The sequence below is a fragment of the Camelus dromedarius genome, chromosome 7 (genome assembly GCF_036321535.1).
Source record: "Camelus dromedarius isolate mCamDro1 chromosome 7, mCamDro1.pat, whole genome shotgun sequence".
Lineage (NCBI taxonomy): Eukaryota > Metazoa > Chordata > Mammalia > Artiodactyla > Camelidae > Camelus > Camelus dromedarius.
The window spans coordinates 47,216,135-47,229,340 of NC_087442.1; the positions used below are offsets into that span (position 1 = coordinate 47,216,135).

Below are 13,206 nucleotides of genomic sequence, written 5' to 3' on the forward strand. Positions count from 1 at the left end.
GAGGTGGTAAAAATGTTCTAGAATTGACTACGATGGTAGTTGCACAACTCTGTGTATACACTAAACATCACTGACCTGTATACTTTAACTGGGTGAACTGTATGGCATATAAATTATATCTCAATGAAAACAAATACTGAGCATTCACAATGTTTCAGGAACCATTCTAGGATAGAGCAGTGACTAAAACACAAAATATTTGCTTCCATGGATCTTACATTTTATCTGAGAGAGGGGAGAGATAGTAACCATAACAAACTTATAAATGAAATTGTATTAGAAAGTGGTACTATTAGAAAGTGATCAATGTCATGGTGAAAAAAAATGAAGTAGGATGAGGCATGTTGAGGGATGGAGACTGTAATCATATCTAGGGATTTGAAGGTGTTGTTTGAACAAAGACTTAACTGATAGAAGGGAGAAGGACATGTGTAACTTGAGGGAAGACACTTCAAGACAGAGGAAACAGCTAGTGCAAAGGGCCTGAGGTTGGAGCATGTCTGGTATAATCAAGGAAGGTGGCCAGTGTGACTAGAGCAAAGTAATAAGGAAAGAAGTAAAAACAAGAGAGATAAAGAGAGATAGTGGGGCCAAATCATGTAGGATTTTTATAAGCCTTTGCAGGATTTTTATAAGCCTTTGCAGGATTTCTAGCTTTCTGCTCTGAGTATCTGGGGAGTCATCAAAGGGATTTTAGAAGACAGTTCACTTAATTTGACTTGCATCTTTAAAGTCACATTGGCTGATATGCTGAGATAAGCTTTTGGAGAGAAATAACAGATGTAGAAGCCAGGAAACCAGTTAAGAGGTTTTTGCAGTAATCAAAGAGAAAGATAATGGCTTAGCCCAGGATGGGAGCAATGAAAATGGTCAGATTCTAAATACATGTTTAAGGTGTAGCCTAGACAGACTGCATGTGGATCTCAGAGGAAGAGTGACATCAAGATGAAAAGTTGAAAGCTTTCCTGCTAAAATCTGGAACAAGACTGTCCACTCTCACTACTTCTATTCAACATAGTCCTGCAAGTCCTAGCCACAGCAATCAGACAAGAAAAAGAAATAAAAGGGAACAAAATTGGAAGGAAAGAGGTAAAATTGTTATTATATGCAAATAACATGACACTATATATAGAAAACCCTAAAGACTCCACACAAGAACTATTAGAGCTACAAAACGAATTTAGCAACATAGCAGGATACAAGAGTAACATACAGGAATCTGTTGCATTTCTTTACACTAACAATGAAATATCAGAAAAGGAAAGTAAAAAAAAAAAAAAACAGACCCTTTTAAAATCATATCCAAAAAGTTACTTCGGAATAAATCTGACCAAGGAGGTGAAAGACTCATATACTGAGAACTATAAAACACTGAAAAAGGAAAGTAAAGATGACTTAAAGAAATGGAAAGATATGCCATGCTGTTTGAATTGGAAGAATTAATGTCAAAATGGCCTCATGACCCAAAGCAATCTACGGATTTAATATGATCCCTATTAAATTACCCAGGACATTTTTCACAGAACTAGAATAACTAATCTTAAAATTTATATGAAATCACACAAGACCCAGAATTGCCAAAGCAACACTGAGGAAAAAGAATGAAGCTGGAGGCATAACCCTCCAAGACTTCAGACAATACTACAAAGATACAGTAATCAAAACAGCATGGTATTAAACAAAAAAAAGAAGAAGAAAAAGAACAAAGAAGGAAAGAAAGAAAAAGACAAATGAACATAAATACAAAACAGAAACAGACATATAGACATAGAATACAAACTTGTGGTTGCCAGGGGGAAGGGAAGTGGGAAGGGACAGACTGGGAGTTCGAAATTTGTAGATACTGACAGGCATATATAGAATAGATAAACAAGACTATACTGTATAGCACAGGGAAATATATACAAGATCTTGTGGTAGCTCACAGTAAAAAAGAATGTTGACAATGAATATATGTATGTTCATGTATAACTGAAAAATTGTGCTCTACACTGGAAATTGACACAACATTGTAAACTGACTATAACTCAATAATAAAAATAAATAAATAAATAAATTGAAAAAAAAACAGCATGGCATTGACAAAAACATACATATGGATCAATGGAACAGAATAGAGAGCCCACAGGTAAACCCACAGACCTATAGTCAAATCTTTGACAAGTGAGGCAAGAATATACAATGGAGAAAAGACAGCCTCTATGGCAAGTGAAGTTGGAAAAGCTGGACAGCCGCATGTAAATCAATGAAGTTAGAACACTCCCTCACTCCATACATACAAACTCAGAATGGCTTAAAGACTTCAATTTAAGACAGGACACCATACATTTCCTAGAAGAGAACATAGGCATAACATTTTCTGACATAAACCGTAGCAATGTTCTCCTAGGTCAGTCTCCCAGGGCAATAGAAATAAAAGCAAAAATAAACAAATGGGACCTAATTAAACTTATTTACAAAACAGAAACAGATTCACACACACAGAAAACAAATTTATGGTTACCAAAGGAAAAAGGCGGGGAGGGATAAATTATGAATTTGGGATTAACAGATATCTACTACTATATACAAAATAAACAAACAACACAAATCTATTATATAGCACAGGGAACTACATTCAGTATTTTTTAATAATCTATTAAGGGAAAGAATCTGAAAAAGAATATATATATATATGACTGAATCACTATGCTGTACACAAGAAACTAACACAATACTGTAAATCAACTATACTTCAATAAAATACATATACACATATACATATTCCAGGAAACTTTACAACTACTAGGCCAAGTAAAAATACAATTCTTGAGATTTTGACTTGAACTGAGTTACGTTTACTTTCTAGATTTTGAAGTTTTGATACATTCAGAATATGAAGTTTTCATTTCTAGGAACACGTTAAGGACTGCTGACTTACTTTAGAAAATTTCTCTCCAAGGTGACCTTAAATATGTCAACAGCCATTAATAAATGACATGCTTAGTTTAGAGATTTTACAAACGACACAAATCAGTCACTTGCTGAATGGTTAATTTACAAACTGTTAGAATCCACAGGACAGCCAAGTCAAACAGACAGCCAGAGACACTTAGGAGAACACAGAGCTCTAGAAAATGTCCTGCATGATATGGAGCAGTAAGAGGAGTTGCTTCTTGGAAGGGCAGGATAAGGGAACACTGCTGAAGGACAATTAATCAAAAAATTAACACTAATAAGCAATTTCAGCTCCACTTGGCCCGTGGCACATGTTCACACAGATGTGACTGTCTTTCTACTTTGCTGTGACTGAATCTAGAAGTAGTGGAAGATAAGTAGTCCAGAAACTGGAAACCTCTCTTCCACAGGACAAACATTTGTCAGGTTTCCTTAGCACTTTCTGCCAGGGGTCTTAGAGACAGAAAGGTCTCTTCCAAAAGGATGTCCTTAATACAACTGGGAATGTCCTTCTTCCTTTAGTACAGCTATGCCCAGAGATGAGCAAGAGAAGGCTGGTCATGTTTTAGGATCTGTTTCTCAGTTCACATGGTGCTTATGTCCTCAAGAGAAAAGGAGAGAGTGTTGGGATAACTGAAAACAGACACAGGGGCCCTGAGAATTATTAAGCCATAGTGAAACACAGGCATGCAGCTAAAACAAATGTTTGTTTAGCATACAGCATCAGACAATTATCATTTTGCTTTGGCTATATGTTTAGAATATTTATACGGTTTGGGTTAGTCAATCAATTTTTTTAAATTTTTTAATTAAAAAAAATTCGTTTTTACTTTTCTAGTTCAGAACAATCAATCTCATTTTAGTCTCCAAAACAAAATTTTATCTTTATGGAGCTCCATACTTGGAATTTTAAGTAAATAGGAAAATACAAATCAATTGATGGGAAACTTCCCAGAAACACATACCCTAAATAATGTTATGCCAGCAATTAAAAATCCATTTTTAAAACTTAGATTAGAGAAGGCAAGTTTTCAATTTTAAAGAATGTAAAATGACTAGGCAGCACAACTTCACACCATCAGGACCACGACGTGATCATAGAGTGCAGAGCAATTACAACATTAAGACAATGTGAAGTTCAATGGTTTGGACATCAGGAAGTAAGTGGATTTCCCTATCATTCTGGAAAGAATGAGAAAACTTTATGCATGATAAAGAATGCAGAGAGGGTCACAAAAAAGGCCAATAGTCCATCTGAAGTCGTCACAGATTGATCCAGACAAAAACATCCATACAGAGGATGAAAGTTTGGAGATGCGGCTGAGAAACAGCAGTGAGAGAAGAATGTGACAGCGGACACACTGGACACTCACAGTGCAGTAGGAGGTGGACGAAATTAGCAGAATGCTTTATCCTCTCACATAAAAGGCATGTGTACAGCAGAAGTACATAAAGAAAACCTTAGACGTTCGGCGGTAAGACAGACAACCTCTTCTAAAAAGTATCTGGTATAAGAATATGACTTAATACTACAGATATACTAAAATAATTTAGTTACCGGAGAATTTCTCTTTTACGATTATTAATTATGGGATGCCTTTAATAACGAGCTTTCCCCTAAACATGAATTTCATTTAACTTGCAGAAATTCCATGGGCATGTATTTTTTGTCAAGAAAACAACTATTGTGAAAACTGAAGCATAATTACCAACGTAGAACACAAATATACAGAGAGATCTACCATTTCTCAAAGGCTGGATCTGTAACTGAAGAACTGGCTTGAATCAATTGAGATAACACTGCCGAGAAAAGAGTGGCCTGCAAGTCAGTGGTCTGGTTTCCTCTCCTTTATGACCTTATCCAGTCATTTAAACTTCCATGTCTCAGGTTTCTCATTTGCACAAGGATGATCTTAAACTAGACAATTTCAAACCTCCCAAATCTATTTCATCTTGCTTATGAGGTTGAATTTTCAAATTGAGGGTGAGCTCTTTTTATACTTACATACAAAACGTTACACTTTTCACGTGAAAGTAGTTGTGAAAAAAATCTTCAACAGATAACTCATAATAGTAACCAGTTTTATGCTATATGCTAACACAATGATCCAAATTTTATTTCAGTTATCAGTTTTGTTAAAAGCAGTTTTCCAACTATATCTCTTTAGGTTATCTAAATAATTCTTACATTTTCCATCTCCCTATTGCAATCACTAAAATAAGAGAAATGGCAACACGTAAGAAACGTCTCCATCAATACTAGAATTTCCAAGCAGGTGATACTACAGAGGTACAAAAAACCCCAGAACATACACTGTTTTTACTACTGAAATTTCAGTGTGAGGCTTCTACATGTGGCCACTGCCAGGAAACGAGCTTACCTTTTGTCGAAGAAAGGGAACCCACATGCAGTCTACCAGTTCCTGGCGATACTGTCTTGTAAAGCATCCAACATAAGACACAAATGCTGCTGTAAGGAGAACATCTCCACAGAGTGTCTTCTCTTGAGCTTCAAAGGATTTAATCGCCTGACCCCAGCGAATCTTCTCTGACTGCAAGATAAGATTACTCTGATGTAAACTGCAGGGTGAGCATCAACTCAACAAACGTTTAAAGTAATTACCCTACACGCGGTTTAAGTCTATGTTGCTCTGCACAGCCTTTGGAAGGAACGGGAACACAACTGGATGGCACGACTATGATAACCATTCATACCTGTGGACCCATCATTACGAAGGTGCTCGTATAACACTTTTCAGTGGAGTTCATGACAATATGACATTAGATCTTTAACATCTCCTTCCTGTTGGATGCCCTAACTCTTTATGATTGAGGTCCTTCTTAGTCACAGTCACCCTCCTGTCCCTCTGGGAGTGTGGAATCAAGGGCTGCAGCCAAGACAGAGTGATGTTAGGATTTTTAATGGCAGCTTGACTGCTCCACTCCTCCCACTTAGCAGCAGTGGTCCTAGTGGTACTGCCCTAGGCAAACACTGTGCTAAACGTACAGGGTGTCGGCTGATTACACAAAAAGGGAAATGGCGACAGCAGGTATATTAATTAATAAAAATATAAAGCTGAAAGAGTCACTTAGCCAGGATTCTATTAGTTAAAAAATAGTGCTGGCAGTTACTAACTTCAGGTCATTTTTCTAATATAATCACTCAAACAGTGGGAGAACTTATAGCCTATGTGAAAAGACGGAAGCAGGAAGCCTTGAAGACAGTATGCTCAGCGAATGCTGTTCAAGTCCTCAGATCCAGTTGAATGGCCATTTAAGATCTGATTTCCAGGTTAAGTATGTGGAGCCCTTAATATTGGATTTGAATAAAACTGCAATAAATATCTATGGATTGACTGAACTGCAGGATAGTTCACTAATTCACTTTGATTCAGTACATGCTAAAATTAAATACCACATTCCATTCTAAGAACATGCAAATTAACAGTAACTAGAAAAAAAAAAAAAACCCAGGAAATTGTAGTACAAGCACAGAACCCTGTGGAATTTAGCTTTTCTCATGAAAGAAGAGAGATCACAGAAAGCAAAAATATGTCAGAACAGACTGAAATTCCAGTTCACCACAAGCCATCAAAATACCCACAGCACTGAAGTAACCAAACTAGTGGGTGAAAATGGTTCTGAAAGCTACTTTAAGATAGTTCCCTTGCTTGCTTGATAAAGATCACTCCAAGTTAGCGCTATAATTAAACACTAGGGAACTACAACTCCCTTGCTCTCTTAACAGAATTCATTACTTTCCTTCTTCAGCTATAGATAATAAACCCATTAATTTTGAAGAAGAATCTCTCATTTGCTTTCCCTCCAACTTTGTTGCCTTTGGTTAGTAAATGATAAACAATAAAGTGCACCCACCTCATTCTCCAAATCAGGTTTGGAATTGAATATTTACCAAACATAGACTTATCGGCGATTGAAATCATCAATAATTTCACTATACCACCCATGCAACATAAATCATTACTGACACCGGCTAACAAGGGTTTAAGAGTTGGAACATGTCCTGTAATAAATTTCTAGACAGTTAAAAATCACTATAATTTTATTCTAATGCATTATAGATTGCCTGTAATGTCATCCTGGCTAGGGTGACCCATTTCTAATTTTGAACAGCTGTTCAGCTCCGGAGTTAGTTAATGATTAAATATAAATTGCCTGATTTATTAGTCTGAATGGTTGAGACTATAGCTTCCAGGTCAATGTTATATAGACAAAATCATCACTCTTGACGCTTTTCCCAAGTTAACTGTCTCCTGTTCTAGTCAGAAATAATTTATCCTCAAAGGAAAAGGTCTGACATCCTCCATTAATCCTTTAAAAATATATATACACACACACATGTATTTTTTGTTATTTAACATTATTCAACTATTTTTCCCTCTCCTGTTTTAAATTATCATGACTAAATAAAGCCTTTGGAAGACACTGCTAGGTATTAGAGATACATCATAGAACCTATTTTTCCCTTGATAAAACTTTCAGACATTCTGTAACTATTTCAAGTAAGTCTAATAAAATGACACTTTTTCTGTTTCTCAGGTCCCTCTTAAGTGGTAAACACTTCCGATTGCTTAAATCTTACCAGTTTAAATGGAAGCAGGTATAAACACCACTAGTAGCTGTGAAATTTCTCAACTGACCTAGGACAAGAGTCTTCAAAAGGCCCCAGAATTTTTTTAAACACAAGGGCTCCCCAAATTCACCCATTCATTCATTCAACAAATCCTATTGGTGCCTATGACGTTCCAGGGACTATTCTACACACTTGGAATCTAGCACTGTAGAAAACAAGTGAAAACAAATCCTGCTCTTGAGAGCTTATTCTCTAGTTAGGAGAAAAAGATCACCAAAAAAATATGTATTCATATATATACATACACAAGTGTGTGTGCCAAGTGATGACAAATACTATGAAAAAATAATAAAGCGGAGTAAACGGAAAGAGCTATAGAGTTAGTGTGTGTGGGGGTGAGTGTGTGGGTGTGTGTAGGGGGCAGGGCGCATGCTCTTTTTCGTAGGGAGATCAGAGAAAATCACGTGATAAGGAGAACTTTTCGCAGACATCGAAGGAAGTTCTGGAGCCTGTGATGTCATTACCCGGGAAGGTGTAAGCGACATGGAGGAAACAGGCAAAGGCCATGAGGCAGGAGAGTGACTGGCAGTGTGAGGAAGGACAAGGAGGCCGGTGAAGACAGAGCAAGAGGGAAGGTGGCAGAAGCGAGGACAGAGGTTCCAGGAGCCAGATCATGGAGGACCTTGTAGGCCAGGTAAAACCTTTGGACAGTACTTCGAATGAGACAATTAGTCAGGGGGGAATTCTGAGAGAGTGCTGACGTGAATGGACTTAACTGCTTACAACATCACTCAGCTGCACTAGGGGAACTGGACCTTGGGGAGTAGGGTAGTAGTAGAGGGTGGGTGGTACCCCAGGGGAGAGATGGTAATAGCCTAGACCAGTGAGGTGAGGCTAAGGCAATGAGAACACTGGGATTCTGAATGGACTCTGAAGGTAGAGTCACTACAATATATTGATGGATTAGATATGAGTCATGAGAAAGAGCAAAAAGTCAAGGGTGATTCCAAAGCTTTGGCCATGACAACCAGAAGAACAGACTTGCTGTTATGGAGATGGAGTGGGGTGAGTGGATTTTGCAGAGTGAACTATGAGTTTGTGTATAGTAAACTATAGAGTTTCAGAGAGATGATGAATTTAAATTTGTAGTAAATTTAAATTAGATTTTTAAAAGTCTATTTACTATATTTATAAAAAATTAGGCTATCACCCAGCTCAACCCATCTTAACATACATGTATCCCTCCTTTCTTGACAAGAGAGCTCTGATTTTGAGAAGAGTGTTAATGTGTCCAGCCTCATGGGATAAACGGAGATTGGCTAAGCCAATTGTGATCAATCCATTTCCCACTTTTTCTGCCTTCTTTGCAGCTAGACAAGGTTACTCCAGTTCTGGCAAGAGAAACTAAAGAGGCAGTGTCCTAGAGAGGCTTCCAGAAAAACTTCAGTTTTTCTTATAAAAGGAGAAGAATTCAGCTGCTACAGATTATTCTCTCTCTCCTTAATGTGAAGGTGCAGTGCCCATCTGTGACCTTGCTGCGAAATCCGTGAGGGCGAATGACCATGTATTAAGTACGGAGCAGTGGAAGGCTGCAGAGACACTAGGGGTCTGATCACTAGTTACCTGAATCTACACTGATAATGGTCCACCCCTGGAATTTTTTTAACATGTCAAAAATAAGCTATCTGCTTAAGCCACGGTAAATCAACTTTTCTATCACCTTCAGCTAAATGCAGTTCTAATAGTGCAGTTACATACTTTTAGGTAGCAACTAAATTAAAAAAACAAATTTTATTAAGATTTAATTCATATATCATGAAATTCACCCTTTGAAGTACACAACTGAGTGGTTTTGAATATATTCACAGATTCCTGCCATCATCATCAGTAATTTCAGAATGTTTCCTCACACGTGAGAGAAACTCTATACCTTTAGCAGTCACTCCCCAACTCCCACCCCCTTGTTCAGCCCTGGCAACCACTAATCTACTGTCTCTCTAGATTTGCCCATTCCGGACATTTCATATGTATGGAACTATACAATGTGTGGTGTTTTTTAAATTTTTTTTTAATTGAAGTATAGTTGATTTACAGTATTATGTTAGTTTCAGACATACAGCAATGTGATTAAGTTATACATACATACATACACACATACATATTTCAAATTCTTTTCCATTACAGGTTATTACAAGATATTGAATATTGTAGCCTGTGTTATACAGTAAATCCTTGTTGTTTACTTATTTCATATTTACTAGTTGTATTTGTTAATCCCATGCTCCTAATTTATCCCTCTCCCTGCTGCCTTTCCCTTTGGTAAATATAAGTTTGTTTTCTATGTTAATATGTGGACTTTTGTGTCTGTCTTCTTTCACTTAGCAAGATATTTTCAAGGTTCATTCGTGCTGTAGCATGTAACAGTATTTCAGTCTTTTTTATAATCAAATACTATTCAATTGTATGAATATACTACACACGAGAGAGCAAATTAAATATGTGACTCACTGATGTCAAAAGGCTACATGTTCTTCCACCACTCATGCTCAAACAGGAGAAAGGTAAGAACTATTTAAAAAAATCTTTATTTAATGGAGTAACTATTCACATTAGCATGTCAGTCACCTGTAAAAAGATGTCACAGAACATAAGCCAAGCAGGCTTAGCTTGAGGTAATGTTCTGTTGGTAGAACTCAATTGCAAATGTGTATTAAAAGAACCAGACAATAGTTTAATACCACAGCTACCTAACAGTGGCCTGAGTTTCTGACATATCTTAGGAAAACCACTTGAGTCCATGGCTACATACTGAAAAATACACAGAATCAATTACTTTCTTTTGGTAAGTCAGAACTACAGTGTGAATGATGATTACTCCCCTTTGTCGGTGATTCCATGTGAGTTTGTTAGTATTGACAACAAATAGAGACAAACTCCCCCCAAACTGATTCGGAATATTTCAGTTAGAACTTTGCAAGTAAAGGTTAACTTGCCTCAAGCTCAGCGACCAGTCTGTTAGCTAGTTCGACAGTTTTGTTGGTTTGGTTCACCTCTTCTTGACACCGAACTTTCTTGGCTATTGCTTTTTCAAATGAAGCTGTGAGTCTGCTCAGATTTCGATCCAAATCCTAAATAAGAGTCAAAATTAACTTTTGAGTCCTTTTTAGATGAAATGGAAACATTATCATCATTTTAAAACACCTATGAGCTTAAGGTAAATGAAACAGACCTCTTTCCCTCCTTTGACCTTTGCTCCTTTAGGATACCTGTGTTAGGGAAGATGGGAAGAGCTGCTGACAATAAACGCATCAGGGTCACCCCAGACACCCAGGTCACCCCAGATGGCAGGGTCACCATGCAGTCTTCTTGCCTTCTCCCTACACTGGGCAGAGCGCAGACAGCGACTGGGGCAAGTGGACAGGCCCTTCCGACTCAAACACACCCTGGGTGCACTGTGCCCTCTCCCGTGCCTAAGCTTCATCCTCCAGGACCGCTTTCATTAATGATAAGGGACACCTTTTGGTTCTCCACCTACAGACCCTCCTTCCATCTCTCATTGGTCCATAACTCAGACAAACAAGACGGGTGTTAACAGCTGACCCGTTTAGACCTCAGCAACCTGACTCCACATAGCCAACCAGATTTTCTCTTCTGGAAACTGCAGACTGAAAGTCAGGGGTATGTCATTGTCTTTAGCATCAAAAGACCTGGGAGGATGTGTGAATTTCAGAGGGCTTCATTTAGAAAGGGACCATATTCCCCCGGGTGCACAGGAAAGCAAGGGAAACCATTCTGGAGAACGAGAAAGACTGAAAGGGAAGCAAGATGAGAAGTTACAGAGTCCTAACATGTTTGCGGCAGCTTCTCGTTTCCTGGACCCCTTTCCTCCTGAGACCTAGTCACGCTTTTCTCCCCTTAGGGTCCAGAAGCCATTCTGGTCTCCTTTCTGGCTCAAGGTTTTCTGAGCAAGTTTCTCTTACATGCAGCCGACAAAGCCTTGGCTAAGCTACCACACACTCGGGAGACTCCTTGTACTGCAGTATCTTGCTACCTGCCAGTCCTGACCACCCTAAATAACATTACAACATTGCTCCTGTAAATACGTGCAAAGTTCCAAGAGACTGTAATAAGCAAACGTGTAGAACATACCCCATTTATAATATAAAGGTGCCTATATTTGTCTAATTATTATAGTATTAATTTATATCATTAAAACAGTACCTTCTAAAAATGAAAATGTTAAAATTAACATGCAAAATAAGATCAAATTGATGAGACCTAGAGGAGATTATACAAAACTAGTTAGAAATCAGATTAAAATAAATATGTAGAGGTCTATTTTAATTTATTAAAAGTACTTGTGGTTTGACATAGAATACAAACTTGTGGTTGCCGGGGGGAGGGGGTGGGAAGGGATAAACTGGGAGTTTGAGATTTGTAGAATCACACATATCTGTCCTGGGCATCCTCATCATTTTTCTACAAACATTATTAACTTGCTTCTAATGTTTACAGAAAGCCATTAACAACAGACAATAACATTTTCCTTCAGGTTTTAGTCAAGCTGACAGAGTTTTGACCAAAGAATGAAGACAATTTTTAGAAAATCAATTTGTTTAATCCTTAATTTGTCTAAATCAGCTGCTGTTGACTAGTTTTTCTTTCAACGCTCACTAGGATTTCTTGAATAGTATATGCTTGATGCTGTGGTAGGAATAGGCAGATTGAACAGTTAGGAGGGGGTGAGGAGTGACGGTCAGAACAGTCTATCAGAGGAAGTGCTCTTCAAAGATGGGGTGTGAATTATGAGAGGTGCTGAAATTTTCCATGTATTAAGGAGAAAACTTTTGTGGTTATTAACCATCTTATTAAAATAATAATCATAAAAATAACTTATAATTATTGAATAGGAAAATGAGAGCACAATTTAATCCCTTCCTGGTATATGGAAGGAGTCAGTGCCTGGGGCTCTGCTCTGGGAAGATGACCTTGCTCTTCTTTAGAGAACCAGCCCTGAAGTCTGGAAGGCAATCTGTATTAGAAAGTGTCCCCACCCTTTTTGTCTTTTGGCCAGAATGACAAGTAGTGGCCCTGTATACAAGCAGGCCAAGTTCAAGTCCTGTTCCGTAAGAAGCTGGACTTGGCTGCCTGGCCCCTGTGAGCACCAGAGTCCTGGCACAGTGATAGCCGAGTTCACGGGCTCAGAGACCCACAGCAGGATTCACTCCAAGATGGGAACATCCTCCCACTGTTCCTTATTCTTCACACACTACACTCATGATCTGCACACCAGTGATTCCCGAATCTACATTCCTGAGCCAGGCTTCTCTTTCAAACTCTGGTTCTGTCCCCTGATCACCTACACATGGGTTTTCTATACAAAGAGAGTGGGAACAAAAATTCATGAAGCGTTGACAGCAAACTGCACACTGAACAGCATCTCAATACACCAGAACTCATAGGTGGGAAGCAACAGAAAGCACCTCCAGCTCATTTCAGCTGAAGGGAATTTCCTAAAAATGGGGGAGCTCTTCCAAGGAAACGAAAGGCAGAGAACCACATCCTTAGGAGCTCCAGACAGTCTTGGGAGCAGGAAGTTCTTCAGAATTTCACCTGGACACTATCTCTACAATGGAGGAACTCCATTTTCAGGCTTAAAATCTTTTGCCAATGAT

The 13,206-nt window shown here is 38.2% G+C and overlaps 1 protein-coding gene across 1 annotated transcript in view; it reads right to left on the reverse strand.

Annotated features, from left to right (window-relative positions):
- DNAH11 (dynein axonemal heavy chain 11) overlaps positions 1-13,206 on the reverse strand; it is a 280,424-nt gene that overhangs the window by 70,608 nt on the left and 196,610 nt on the right. Inside the window, exons 62-63 of the mRNA XM_031455028.2 lie at positions 10,525-10,659; positions 5,319-5,489 (exon numbers count right to left, since the gene is read on the reverse strand). Coding sequence (XP_031310888.2) covers positions 5,319-5,489; positions 10,525-10,659 — 306 coding nt within the window. The remainder of the gene's footprint in view (positions 1-5,318; positions 5,490-10,524; positions 10,660-13,206) is intronic.